Source organism: Pistacia vera, unplaced genomic scaffold, assembly GCF_008641045.1.
Source record: "Pistacia vera cultivar Batoury unplaced genomic scaffold, PisVer_v2 Contig214, whole genome shotgun sequence".
NCBI classification, from domain to species: domain Eukaryota; kingdom Viridiplantae; phylum Streptophyta; class Magnoliopsida; order Sapindales; family Anacardiaceae; genus Pistacia; species Pistacia vera.
This window is the reverse complement of record NW_022196018.1, coordinates 1,937,052-1,950,805: the sequence shown is the minus strand read 5'-3', so window position 1 is coordinate 1,950,805 and position 13,754 is coordinate 1,937,052. Positions and strand designations below refer to the sequence as shown.

The window sequence follows — 13,754 nt, the reverse complement described above, 5'->3', positions numbered from 1 at the left end:
TACTTAGTGCTAATCTTGTTTAATAAAAACCATCTGATTGTAAATTATTTTGTTTCTCAGTTTTTGCTTTAATTTTTAAAACGTAATCTTAATCAATTGAGTTAGCCGGCATCATGAACTGCCCGCCCGTATTTGCATTCAAAGAAAAATTAGAAGCAAATGGCCAATTCAATTGGGCCTCTGGCCCAAAAGGCTCACTGTTTCTGGGCCCTCATGTTACCTAGACACATCTCTATTGAACCACCTCTTCTCATATTTTAAATTACATTTCACTTTCATATATATTCTCTGCATATTTTATTTCAATTTATTTCCTTCTCTAAATTTGTGTTTAATTTAAAAGAATCGAGTTTGCATCGTCTCAAAATTAATTAATCATATTTTATATCTCATTTGTAACTAACATGTTTTACGATCTAATGCATATATCGATACTTGATTGATGGATAGAATTGCAAATGTAAAAAGAATAATCTTTTCTTATTTTTATTTTAATCTTTAATTAATTTTTATAGATGCACTACAGAATAATTGCGATGCCATATAGTTATCTTATTAAGGTGAAGACTTAAAAAAAGTTTAATTTAATTTAAATTGTATTATCTCGAATACCATATAAAAAACGAGTTAATATCACATTAAACTTTTGAACTATAAGATGCTTGTATATATCAATAGATATACTCTTAATTTTATCAACATTATTTTTATATTATTTCTTCTTAGATTCAACATTCAGAATGTCAAAGATGCATAGACTTTCGGTTTTGGTTTATTTGATATAATAAAATTACGAGAATATTCTAATTCTTCAAATCTTCTTTTTTTTTTGGGTCTTTTGGAAACTTTAAGGGCGGTATACTTGGCAACTAAGCAGCAACGACACCTCCCTTAAACAAGATTAACAAATAATTAACTACATAATTAAAATGAAAGAATAATTGAATTTTCTTTTCATTGATTCTGCTTATAACTTTCAGAATGATAATTTACAAAACAGAATCATGTCCAAGATAAGCTTAGGCGTTAATCACATGTATTAACAAATGTTTATCCAAAGTTTAATTAACTTAAACCATTCTTTAATTGGTATTAATAAACCTCATTTATTTAAATAAAATAAAATAAAAAATCAATCAACGTCGAATATTAATATGATTCAATAAATCTCATGATGTGTCGATGATAGGTATTTGATATTGTTTGAGAAATCAGCTGACGTGGCTATAACGTACGGAACTTGGCCATTAATCAAAGCTGATGTAGACGTATGGCAAGAAGAATCATACACAAAGAGAGAGAAGCAAAATCGGAGAACAAAGAGAAGGTAATTGGTGGGGCCACTCCAGGGAATAAAATAACTATTTATTAACCGTCCCACATTCCTTTATTCGAAATTCTCTCCTACGTCCCTACACCGGGTCACCAACGCCATAACAAGAATCACACGTGTCAAATTCAAATGGGGCGGACCCATCTGTACGGACAGGACGTCAATCGGATGGTGAAAAGACCACAAATAAGGTTCAAACTCAATCAAGGACCGTTGACAACACATGAGCTTGGACTAGTTTAAAATTGACTGTTCTTGATGGATGTAAATGAAGGAGAGAGTGTAGTGATGAGGACTGAGGAGTTCCATAACCGTATCTCTCGACATCCACCGAACAAACATTAACATAAGCCGGCGAATTTTCCGGGAAAAAACCAGAAATTGATTCGTACCGACGGTAAAAACTGAGTTTATAAAGGCTAGCGCTGTAGTCCACAGTCTGGTTTGGTAAAAAAGAAAATTCTTTTCACTTGAAAACAAGGTAGGTTGTCTTTATGATAAAAAAAGTAAACTCCGTTAAAGGGACTGTTATTTTTTCTCTTTTCTTTTTAACTTGTGCACGTACAAGTTAGAGAAACTTATAGTAATAATAACCAAAAATAAATAAAAAATGAAGTAAATGCAATTGATGTAATTCTACTTTTATAATCACATTTTTAAACTGGAGTAAAGATTTAAAGTAGCTAGCAAGAAACAAAGCGAGAAGGAGATTTATATATGGAGAACAGTTTTTCTTTAACATTGCTATCTATGGTGATACAGAGGAGGGAGCAATTACATTTCTTTCTGGAGACATTGACAAGAGAAAACAGAAAGCAAAATGAAGACTGACATGTTCAGGAAAATAAAAATAGAAAAGACATACAAAAAGTAAAGATTATCTAATCAACGCAGACATTAGTTCTTCGTGTATCCAAAACGAGGAGATTCACGAAACATACAACTCCTCTTCCTCTGTCGTTTCCTATACGAGTCATTTTTTTTTTTTTTTTGGGGGGGGTTTTTTGGAAGTGTTATTGGAGAAGATAAATCATGAGGATCATCAAAGCCAAAGAGCGCCAGCCTCTTTGAGAAGAGGCACAAGAGTGCCATTGATATGAGAGGCCATGACTCTGTCCATGGAACCAACCAGCTTCCCGCCAATGAAAACAACAGGAACAGAAGAAGAACCACCCAGAAGCCTCATGAGAGCCTTCTCCATCTCTTTGCCTCTCGGGTCCTCGTCCAGCTCGTGCACAGTCGGGTTCACACCCATCCCGCAAAACAGCCGCTTGATGGCGTGGCACATGCAGCAGGAGCTCATGCTAAAGATCACCACCGCATTCTCTGAGGCCAGCCGCTCTATGCGCTCCAACGGGTCGCCACCAACGGTTCTCTGTGGAACATACGAACTCCATGACTCGGTTTGGTAATGCATTTTAAAATGCAAAGGTGGATTCAACAAGAAAGATGTGGAGAAAGTTTAAGTTTTTTTTGTCGGTGAAGTTTGAGTGAGCTTAGTGAGAAATGAAGGGAGATTTGGTTGGTATTTATAGAGGTGACCATACGATAAAGAGACTCCGATTTTTTTTATTAATATTTTAATATAAGGGTGTTTTTGTAAATAACACCGTTCTCTAAATTTTTTAATTAATTTATTTTCTTTTAGACAAACAAAAAAGGCTTCTGTGCAGCTCTCGTCAGCGCATGCCGAAGAGAGAGATTTTCTCACAAGCTTATGTTGTTTGTCCTGTTGATAGATTTAAATATCTTTTTAGGTAAGAAAAGAATAAAGTAAAATTTATATTAAAATGGGAGAGGAGAGACATGAACATGTAGCACAGGCTTTATCAGAAGAGAGTTAATGGCAAATAGACGGCTGTCTCCACCCTTGTTGTCGGGCCAAGATGATCATAAAGTTTAAAGGAGAAACGTGGCCATCACAAACCTTTGTTTCTTTTTTTGACGTGACATTCATGCGCATTTTAGCTTCTTTTATTTGGACCCTTTCAGCTCTAACGCCCCTAGCAATTTAATTTCAATCAACTATTACGTCATGTTTGTTTGAAGAAGATGATGATATTGATGGATGAGTTCGAATTTGTAAATGGGTCCCCGCCCAATCCCATGTTGATAAGAAAAATGGAATCCTCGATCAACGTTTGGATTTGGACGGTTTGATCTTTAGGAATTCTTTAAAAGCCGAAGGAATATTGTCACTAATACTTGTTACTAATTACGAACATCTCACTCACATGTGGGCTATTTGTTTTTGAAGATTATCCCTTTGGCATCTTCCTTTCGAGATTTTATTTTCTCTCTCTCCATTTGACACAACACATATATGCCCATTCTGTATCTAAAACCCAAATCATATTCTCTTATATCTCTCTTTTTCATTAAAGCAAATATATTTTCAGCTCCATTTGTTCAGTTGGAACTGTAAATTCAGATGAATGGTATAGTTTGAACATGCTGGTTCATGTTTGCAGATGCAGCACGTCCAATGAGAAACAGGCTGGCTTTAATTTGTTAATTAATTAGAAATAAATGAGTGTATAAAATATTGTTATATATAAGTTTGTACGGAATGCTCCTTTCCTTGCCTTTACTTAATTCCACAGAAAAAGAAAGTTTCTTCTTTTTGCAGATATGAAGAGAAGGGATATGCAGGTTCATGTTTGAAATAGACAGATTATATTTGCGAAGAAAAAGAAATTGATATGGTTGGATTTATACTGTCACTGAGCCTGTGCCTGTCGGATTTTTTTTTTTTTTTTTTTTCCTACTCTCTCGTATATCGATCTCACCTCACTCACGTAAAAAAAATACACACAGCTACTCCTTTATAGTTTATATACTTCCTTTTCACAAAATCATTGCTTTAATATAACGCTTAATATTTTCCCTGCTCATTTTTATAAATCAGAAAGTTCATCATAAAATTAGTATGATTAAAGAAGTTTTCTAGAGGAAAAAAAGGTCAAAAGTAATTTGTTCAAACTCTTAAGAATCCACACTGCAGGCAGTGTGATTAAGATTTTATGCAGGAAGATTTGCTGAGGAGAGCAGATTCATGGTTTGTTTTTAGATTAATTTTTGGGAAACGGGATTAAATAAGCGTGATCATTTCTTCAGCTTTTATGTTTTCAAAGTTTATGAATTACACTCTTTATATTCATCTGCTTTTTCCTTTTACGTTGAGGCAAGCTGATAATACCACCAGTCCATCGGAATAATAATCCAAAAATAAACAAACTGTTGTTAAAAAAAATTGGTGGACATCCACCACCTTTACTAAATAGCACCACTAAAATCACAACACTCTACTAGTACGAAGAACTTAACAAATATAACGTTGCACTCTTATTGAAAGTAAATACTTTGATCCTATATATGTTCTTTAATTTTTGTTTTTGCCTTTATGGCTAGATTTATTCATTATTATTAAATTTCATCTTTATGGTCAAATTTATTTATTATTATTAAATTTTACCTCTATGGTCGGATCTAGGTAATATTGTTAAATTCCACATTTATGGTCAAATCTATTTATTATTGTTAAATTATACCTCTATAGCTGGATCTATTTATTATATTTAATACCGCCTTCATGGTCGGATATGTTTATTCTTGTTAAATACAACTTTTATGGTCATATTTGTTTTTATTATATTCTCGATAACCAATGTTAACAATTGTGCTTCCATATTATATTTGATAAATGAACTTGGAGTTCCGTAAATAAATATCGTTTTAAAACTTGAAGTTATAAATACTAATTACAAACATGAAGTTTGTAAAAAAGAGACAAAAATTGGACTTGAAGTTCCATATCATGAAGATGAAGTTTTGTAAACATCCTTACTAGTATAAATTTTTTTTTTTTAAGGATGGACTTCGAAATTGAGATATCGATATCCAGTAATGGTGGAGACATTTGTGTAGTAGACAATGCAACAATGCAACCATCCTTCGAGACAGAAAATATTTCTCAAGTTTGACCTTTACTGGGGCTAAAATAAATACTATATCAGGATCTGCAAACATAATTGAGGACTCTGGAAGAGCAATACTTGTGTTATCAAGCGAAATTAAATTAAGTATCCATAATGCTTTATATTCTAGCAAATCCAAAATAAATTTGCTTATTTTCAAATATATACGACTCGATGGATATTACATTGAAACTTTAAGTGAAATGATGGAGAGTTTTTATGCATCAATGCTAATATTTCATGCTAGAAGCATGTATTAGAAAAACTCTCCACTTTCTCATCAGGGTTATATTACACATTCTTGAAGAATGTTAAAGTCTTTGCAGTTATGAATCAGAAGTTCATTGATCCTGAACTTTTTAAGATTTGACACGATCGTCTTGGTCATCCAGGATCTACTATGATGCATAGGATCATAGAAAACACACATGGGCACCTATTAAAGAACTTGAAGATTCTATCACCTAATGAAAGTGCTTGTATTGCTTACTTAGAAGGCAAATTGACACTTAAGCCATCCATCACTAAAGTTGGTCTAGAATCCCCATCATTTTTACAAAGAATTCATGGGGACATATATGGACCTATTCATCCACCAAGTGGATCTTTCCGCTACTTTATGGTACTGATTGACGCATCGGCACGATGGTCACATGTTTGTCTACTATCAACCCATAATGTTGTCTTTGCTAGATTGCTGGTACAAATTATCATATTACGGGCACACTTTCAAGATTACCCAATTAAAGCAATCCATTTGGACAATGCTGGTGAGTTTACCTCAAAGACATTTGATGACTATTGTTCAATAATGAGAATTGATGTTGAGCACCCAGTACCACATTTACATACCCATAATGGTATGGCAGAGTCATTTATAAAGCGTATCCAATTAATTGCAAGAATTTTGCTATTACGTAAGCAATTATCGACTTCTGCCTAGGCTCATGTTGTTTTACATGTTGCGGTGTTAATTTGTCTAAGACCCACTGCATATCATCAATATTCTTCAATACAACTTGTATTTGGACATCAACCTAGTATATCCCATTTAAGAACTTTGGTTGTGCTGTGCAGGTTCCAGTTGCACCCCCTCAACGTACCAAAATGGGACATCAATGTTGTTTGGGAATATATGTTGGCCATGACTCACCATCTATCATCAAATATCTTAAGCCCTTGACGGGCAATCTGTTTATCGCACGTTTTGCGGATGACCATTTTGATGAGACAATATTCTCATCTTTAGGGAAAAAGGTGAAGCCTCCTGAAGTAAGGCCTAAAATTTTATGGAAAATGAATTCTATGTCTCATTTAGATCCTCGCACATCTCAATCAGTGCAAAGAATAACACATTTGCAAAATATTGCCAACCAAATGCCTGATGCGTTTACAGATGCAGCAAAAATAACGAGATTATACATTCCTATTGTCAATACACCAGCAAGGATTGATGTTACCAATGAATAATCTATATAGGCAGCGATCAATTCATAAGTTACACGCTCGAAGCGTGACAGGCCTGTTGGAGCCAAGGATACTATTCCTAGGAAACGAAAGGCAAAAACCAAATAGGTGTCAATGTTGACAATATTGGAATAATAGATAATTCCACATCTTATAAACTAACTCCAGAAGATTTAATAGTCCCTGAACATACACAAACCCTTGAAGAGGAACAAATCCCTAAAGGAATGCAAGAACATAAAAATAAAGAAATTTCTATAAACTATGCTCATAGTAAAGAACTGTAGAATTGTAAAACAACTATAGTCGATAACATATTTTCATACGCAATAGCTACTAAAAATATGAATGATGAGTTTGAGTTACGTTTCGTTGATGAATGTCAACAAAGACATGATTGATCAAAATTGGAAGAGGCAATTCAAGCAGAATTAAACTCCCTAGCAAAACGTAATGTATTTGGACCTATTGTCCAAACGCCTAAAAACATGAAACTTGTAGGATACAAGTGAGTATTCACAAGGAAACGAAATAAGAAAAATGAGATTGCTAGGTATAAGGCCAGACTAGTGCCTTAAGGTTTCTTGTAGAGACCTGGAATTGACTTTGATGAGACATATTCACTATTGATGGATGTTATACATTTCGATACTTGATTAGTTTATCAGTCTAAAAAAGACTTGATATGCATCTTATGGACGTTGTCACTGCGTATTTGTATGGTACACTGGATACTGATATCTATATGAAAATCCCTGAAGGACTCAAAATGCCAGAAGCAAATTAAAGAAACATGTATTCAATAAAATTGCGAAGATTGTTATATGGGTTGAAATAATTAGGATGAATGTAATATAATCATCTCAATGAATATTTGATGAAGGAAGGATACATCAATGATCCTGTATGCTCGTGTGTCTTTATAAAAATGTCAAAATCAAGATTTGCAATTGTGGCAGTATATGTCGATGACATGAACTTAATAGGGACTCCTGAAGGATCTGGGGAAAACAAAATATTGTCTCGACCTGTAGATTGAGCATTGTTCAAATAGGGTTTTGCTTCATCAATCAAATTATACTGAAAAGATCCTTAAATGATTTTATATGGATAAATCTCACCCCTTGAGTGCCCCAATGGTAGTTCGGTCTCTTGATCCTAAAAAGGATTCATTTCGTCCTAAAGAAGACGACTAAAAGATACTTGGTCCTGAAGTACCATATTTAAATGCAATAGGTGCATTATTATATTTGACATAATGTACGAGACCAAACATAGCATTTGTAGTGAATTTATTAGTAAGATTTAGCTCTATACCAACTCGCCGACATTGGAATGAGATCAAACATATCTTTTGTTACCTCAGTGTAACAAAAGATTTTGGATTATTTTATCCAATGAAATCTGTTAATAATCCTAAATTAGTTGATCATACAGATGTTGGGTACCTTTCTGATCCTCACAAAGCCCACTCCCAGACAAGATATGTTTTCACTTACAATGGTACTGCAATATCATGGCGCTCCACAAAACAAACATTGGTTGCCACTTCCTCCAATGACTCTGAGATTCTTACGCTTCATGAAGCCAGCCAAGAATGCGTATGGTTAAAATCTGTTATCCATCATATTGAAAGTACATGTAAATTACCACGTACCTCAGATGCTCCCATAATTATAAATGAAGACAATGCAACATGTATTGCTCAAGTCAGGGGAGGATATATCAAAGGAGACAGAATCAAGCATATTTCACTGAAGTTCTTTTATACTCACGAACTCCAGCAAAATTGTGAGATTGATGTCAAACAAATATGCTCTAGTGATAATCTTGGAGATTTATTCATTAAGGCATTACCGACATCAACAGTTGAAAAATTAGTGTATAACATCGGTATGTGACGGCTCAATAAGTTACTAAATTAATTCTACCATTATGATGGGGAGCATTGATCAAGAGAAGCATCAATTAGGGTTTTTTTTTTTTTTGTTTTTTTTTTTTGTTTTGGACAAATATATTGTATTGGACATATGTGCACTATACTCTTTTTTCCTTGATCTGATTTTGCCCCATTGGGTTTTCCTGACAAGGTTTTTAATGAGACAATATAAAGCACGTTGTTAGAGTCATGAAAGTGACTCTATTTAGGTGATAAAATACCCCATTTGTGATTAAATTGAAGTATATTGAGGCAATTAAAGAATTTATGAATTTATTCACGAAAATCGCTTCCTAATATTTTTCTTATGAATTTAACGTGTTTGGAATGATTTTGGAAAGTTTATGAGTTGATATTAAGTTGTGGTTTATGGATTAAGGGTGATTTTGTCTCATTTATGTTGTTTAGGGGATCGTAGAGGGTGGAGAAGAATTGTGTGAGTCGGTCTCGTGTCGAACCAAAACCGTAACGACAACATTTTTATTATAAAGTTTTTATTAGTTTTAATTGCACTATTTCATTATTTGCATTTAGTCTATTTAGTTTCATTAATCCATTGCCAATTTCATTTTCGCTACTTAAAATACATTAGGTTGTTAGTCTTGCTCCCTGTGGATTCGATCCTGCTTACCGCTAACTACGGTACTTAGGTTTAATTTTTAGACTGTGACGATCGGTCTAACAAAATTTTGGTGCCGTTGCCGGGGAGCAACGTGCTTTTGACTTTGTGTGTTTGGGTAGTTATTAGTTTTATTCTAGGTTTACTTTAGTCTTTGTTGTTTGGTTGTTTTGTTTGTGTTATTTTCTTTCTTGTGATTATTTGTTTGGGTGAATTGTTTAATATTTGTGTCCCGTTTAGTTTGTCTCTTTGCATTTTTAGTTAATTATTTTCTTTTTAGGTTGTTTGCTTAATTTCATTTTCACTTTGTTCTATTTTATTTTCATTGGAATAGTTTCATTTGTGTTTTGTTTTTGTTTTGCAGGAAAATTGCAATTGGGAAAACGCTTCAGCGTGTCGTGAGCATTGAAGATCCTGCACGTCTCGATTGTGAAATTCTCTTAACCTTTGATTTTTCTTTTATTCCTAGGATTTAATTTTTTGTCCTTAGTATTAAATTCTTTTAGGTTGCATTGATAAATTTAGTTTTGATTAAACATTTTGTTGTGTGAAATTTCATTGAGTATAGTTTCGTTAGATTTTAGATTTGTTTTAGTTTTGTTTCGTGTGCTTAGTATAATTTGTTTCTTAGGTTTTGCATTTAGTTAATTTTCTTTGCTTTGACATTGTTGCTGCGTTGCTTGTTGAGCCTTTTGTGTGTTTGGTTGGTGAATGCAAACTAGAAGGTCTTTAGAAGCAAAATCGGAGAACAAAGAGAAGGTGATTGGTGGGGCCACTCCAGTGAATAAAATAACTATTTATTAACCGTCCCGCATTCCTTTATTCGAAATTCTCTCCTACGTCCCTACACCGGGTCACCAACGCCATAACAAGAATCACACGTGTCAAATTCAAATGGGGCGGACCCATCTGTACGGACAGGACTTCAATCGGATGGTGAAAAGACCACAAATAAGGTTCAAACTCAATCAAGGACCGTTGACAACACATGAGCTTGGACTAGTTTAAAATTGACTGTTCTTGATGGATGTAAATGAAGGAGAGAGTGTAGTGATGAGGACTGAGGAGTTCCATAACCGTATCTCTCGACATCCACCGAACAAACATTAACATAAGCCGGCGAATTTTCCGGGAAAAAACCAGAAATTGATTCGTACCGACGGTAAAAACTGAGTTTATAAAGGCTAGCGCTGTAGTCCACAGTCTGGTTTGGTAAAAAAGAAAATTCTTTTCACTTGAAAACAAGGTAGGTTGTCTTTATGATAAAAAAAGTAAACTCCGTTAAAGGGACTGTTATTTTTTCTCTTTTCTTTTTAACTTGTGCACGTACAAGTTAGAGAAACTTATAGTAATAATAACCAAAAATAAATAAAAAATGAAGTAAATGCAATTGATGTAATTCTACTTTTATAATCACATTTTTAAACTGGAGTAAAGATTTAAAGTAGCTAGCAAGAAACAAAGCGAGAAGGAGATTTATATATGGAGAACAGTTTTTCTTTAACATTGCTATCTATGGTGATACAGAGGAGGGAGCAATTACATTTCTTTCTGGAGACATTGACAAGAGAAAACAGAAAGCAAAATGAAGACTGACATGTTCAGGAAAATAAAAATAGAAAAGACATACAAAAAGTAAAGATTATCTAATCAACGCAGACATTAGTTCTTCGTGTATCCAAAACGAGGAGATTCACGAAACATACAACTCCTCTTCCTCTGTCGTTTCCTATACGAGTCATTTTTTTTTTTTTTTTGGGGGGGGTTTTTTGGAAGTGTTATTGGAGAAGATAAATCATGAGGATCATCAAAGCCAAAGAGCGCCAGCCTCTTTGAGAAGAGGCACAAGAGTGCCATTGATATGAGAGGCCATGACTCTGTCCATGGAACCAACCAGCTTCCCGCCAATGAAAACAACAGGAACAGAAGAAGAACCACCCAGAAGCCTCATGAGAGCCTTCTCCATCTCTTTGCCTCTCGGGTCCTCGTCCAGCTCGTGCACAGTCGGGTTCACACCCATCCCGCAAAACAGCCGCTTGATGGCGTGGCACATGCAGCAGGAGCTCATGCTAAAGATCACCACCGCATTCTCTGAGGCCAGCCGCTCTATGCGCTCCAACGGGTCGCCACCAACGGTTCTCTGTGGAACATACGAACTCCATGACTCGGTTTGGTAATGCATTTTAAAATGCAAAGGTGGATTCAACAAGAAAGATGTGGAGAAAGTTTAAGTTTTTTTTGTCGGTGAAGTTTGAGTGAGCTTAGTGAGAAATGAAGGGAGATTTGGTTGGTATTTATAGAGGTGACCATACGATAAAGAGACTCCGATTTTTTTTATTAATATTTTAATATAAGGGTGTTTTTGTAAATAACACCGTTCTCTAAATTTTTTAATTAATTTATTTTCTTTTAGACAAACAAAAAAGGCTTCTGTGCAGCTCTCGTCAGCGCATGCCGAAGAGAGAGATTTTCTCACAAGCTTATGTTGTTTGTCCTGTTGATAGATTTAAATATCTTTTTAGGTAAGAAAAGAATAAAGTAAAATTTATATTAAAATGGGAGAGGAGAGACATGAACATGTAGCACAGGCTTTATCAGAAGAGAGTTAATGGCAAATAGACGGCTGTCTCCACCCTTGTTGTCGGGCCAAGATGATCATAAAGTTTAAAGGAGAAACGTGGCCATCACAAACCTTTGTTTCTTTTTTTGACGTGACATTCATGCGCATTTTAGCTTCTTTTATTTGGACCCTTTCAGCTCTAACGCCCCTAGCAATTTAATTTCAATCAACTATTACGTCATGTTTGTTTGAAGAAGATGATGATATTGATGGATGAGTTCGAATTTGTAAATGGGTCCCCGCCCAATCCCATGTTGATAAGAAAAATGGAATCCTCGATCAACGTTTGGATTTGGACGGTTTGATCTTTAGGAATTCTTTAAAAGCCGAAGGAATATTGTCACTAATACTTGTTACTAATTACGAACATCTCACTCACATGTGGGCTATTTGTTTTTGAAGATTATCCCTTTGGCATCTTCCTTTCGAGATTTTATTTTCTCTCTCTCCATTTGACACAACACATATATGCCCATTCTGTATCTAAAACCCAAATCATATTCTCTTATATCTCTCTTTTTCATTAAAGCAAATATATTTTCAGCTCCATTTGTTCAGTTGGAACTGTAAATTCAGATGAATGGTATAGTTTGAACATGCTGGTTCATGTTTGCAGATGCAGCACGTCCAATGAGAAACAGGCTGGCTTTAATTTGTTAATTAATTAGAAATAAATGAGTGTATAAAATATTGTTATATATAAGTTTGTACGGAATGCTCCTTTCCTTGCCTTTACTTAATTCCACAGAAAAAGAAAGTTTCTTCTTTTTGCAGATATGAAGAGAAGGGATATGCAGGTTCATGTTTGAAATAGACAGATTATATTTGCGAAGAAAAAGAAATTGATATGGTTGGATTTATACTGTCACTGAGCCTGTGCCTGTCGGATTTTTTTTTTTTTTTTTTTTCCTACTCTCTCGTATATCGATCTCACCTCACTCACGTAAAAAAAATACACACAGCTACTCCTTTATAGTTTATATACTTCCTTTTCACAAAATCATTGCTTTAATATAACGCTTAATATTTTCCCTGCTCATTTTTATAAATCAGAAAGTTCATCATAAAATCAGTATGACTAAAGAGGTTTTCTAGAGGAAAAAATGGTCAAAAGTAATTTGTTCAAACTCTTAAGAACTGCAGGCAGTGTGATTAAGATTTTATGCAGGAAGATTTGCTGAGGAGAGCAGATTCATGATTTGTTTTTGGATTAATTTTTGGGAAACGGGATTAAATAAGCGTGATCATTTCTTCAGCTTTTATGTTTTCAAAGTTTATGAATTACACTCTTTATATTCATCTGCTTTTTCCTTTTACGTTGAGGCAAGCTGATAATACCACCAGTCCATTGGAATAATAATCCAAAAATAAACAAACTGTTGTAAAAAAAAAAAATTTGGTGGACATCCACCACCTTTACTAAATAGCACTACTAAAATCACAATACAGTTATTATTATGAAAAGCTTAACAAATGTAACGTTACAAAAGTAAAAACTTCGATCCTATATATGTTCTTTAATTTTTGTTTTTGCCTTTATGGCTAGATTTATTCATTATAATTATATCTTTATAGTTGGATCTACTTATTATTGTTAAATTCTATCTTTATAGTTAGATCTATTTATTATTTGTTAAATTCTACCTCTATAACTGGATCTATTTATTATATTTAATACCGCCTACATGGTCAGATTTGTTTATTCTTGTTAAATACAACATTTATGGTTAGATTTGTTTTTATTATTTTTCAATAACCAATGTTAGCAATTGTACTTCCATATTATATTTGATAAATGA

General features: G+C 34.0%; 2 protein-coding genes across 2 annotated transcripts; both read right to left on the bottom strand.

Moving 5' to 3' along the window:
• Positions 1 to 2,329: 2,329 nt before the first annotated feature.
• On the bottom strand, positions 2,330 to 2,846 carry LOC116129921 (glutaredoxin-C1-like). Its single transcript, XM_031415669.1, has one exon. It carries the CDS (start codon positions 2,748 to 2,750, stop codon positions 2,376 to 2,378), a length of 375 nt encoding a protein of 124 aa, XP_031271529.1. The 5' UTR covers positions 2,751 to 2,846; the 3' UTR covers positions 2,330 to 2,375.
• Positions 2,847 to 11,096: 8,250 nt separating this feature from the next.
• Positions 11,097 to 11,613, bottom strand: LOC116129916 (glutaredoxin-C1-like). The gene has a single exon (XM_031415663.1). It carries the CDS (start codon positions 11,515 to 11,517, stop codon positions 11,143 to 11,145), a length of 375 nt encoding a protein of 124 aa, XP_031271523.1. The 5' UTR covers positions 11,518 to 11,613; the 3' UTR covers positions 11,097 to 11,142.
• Between the last annotated feature and the right edge of the window lie 2,141 nt (positions 11,614 to 13,754).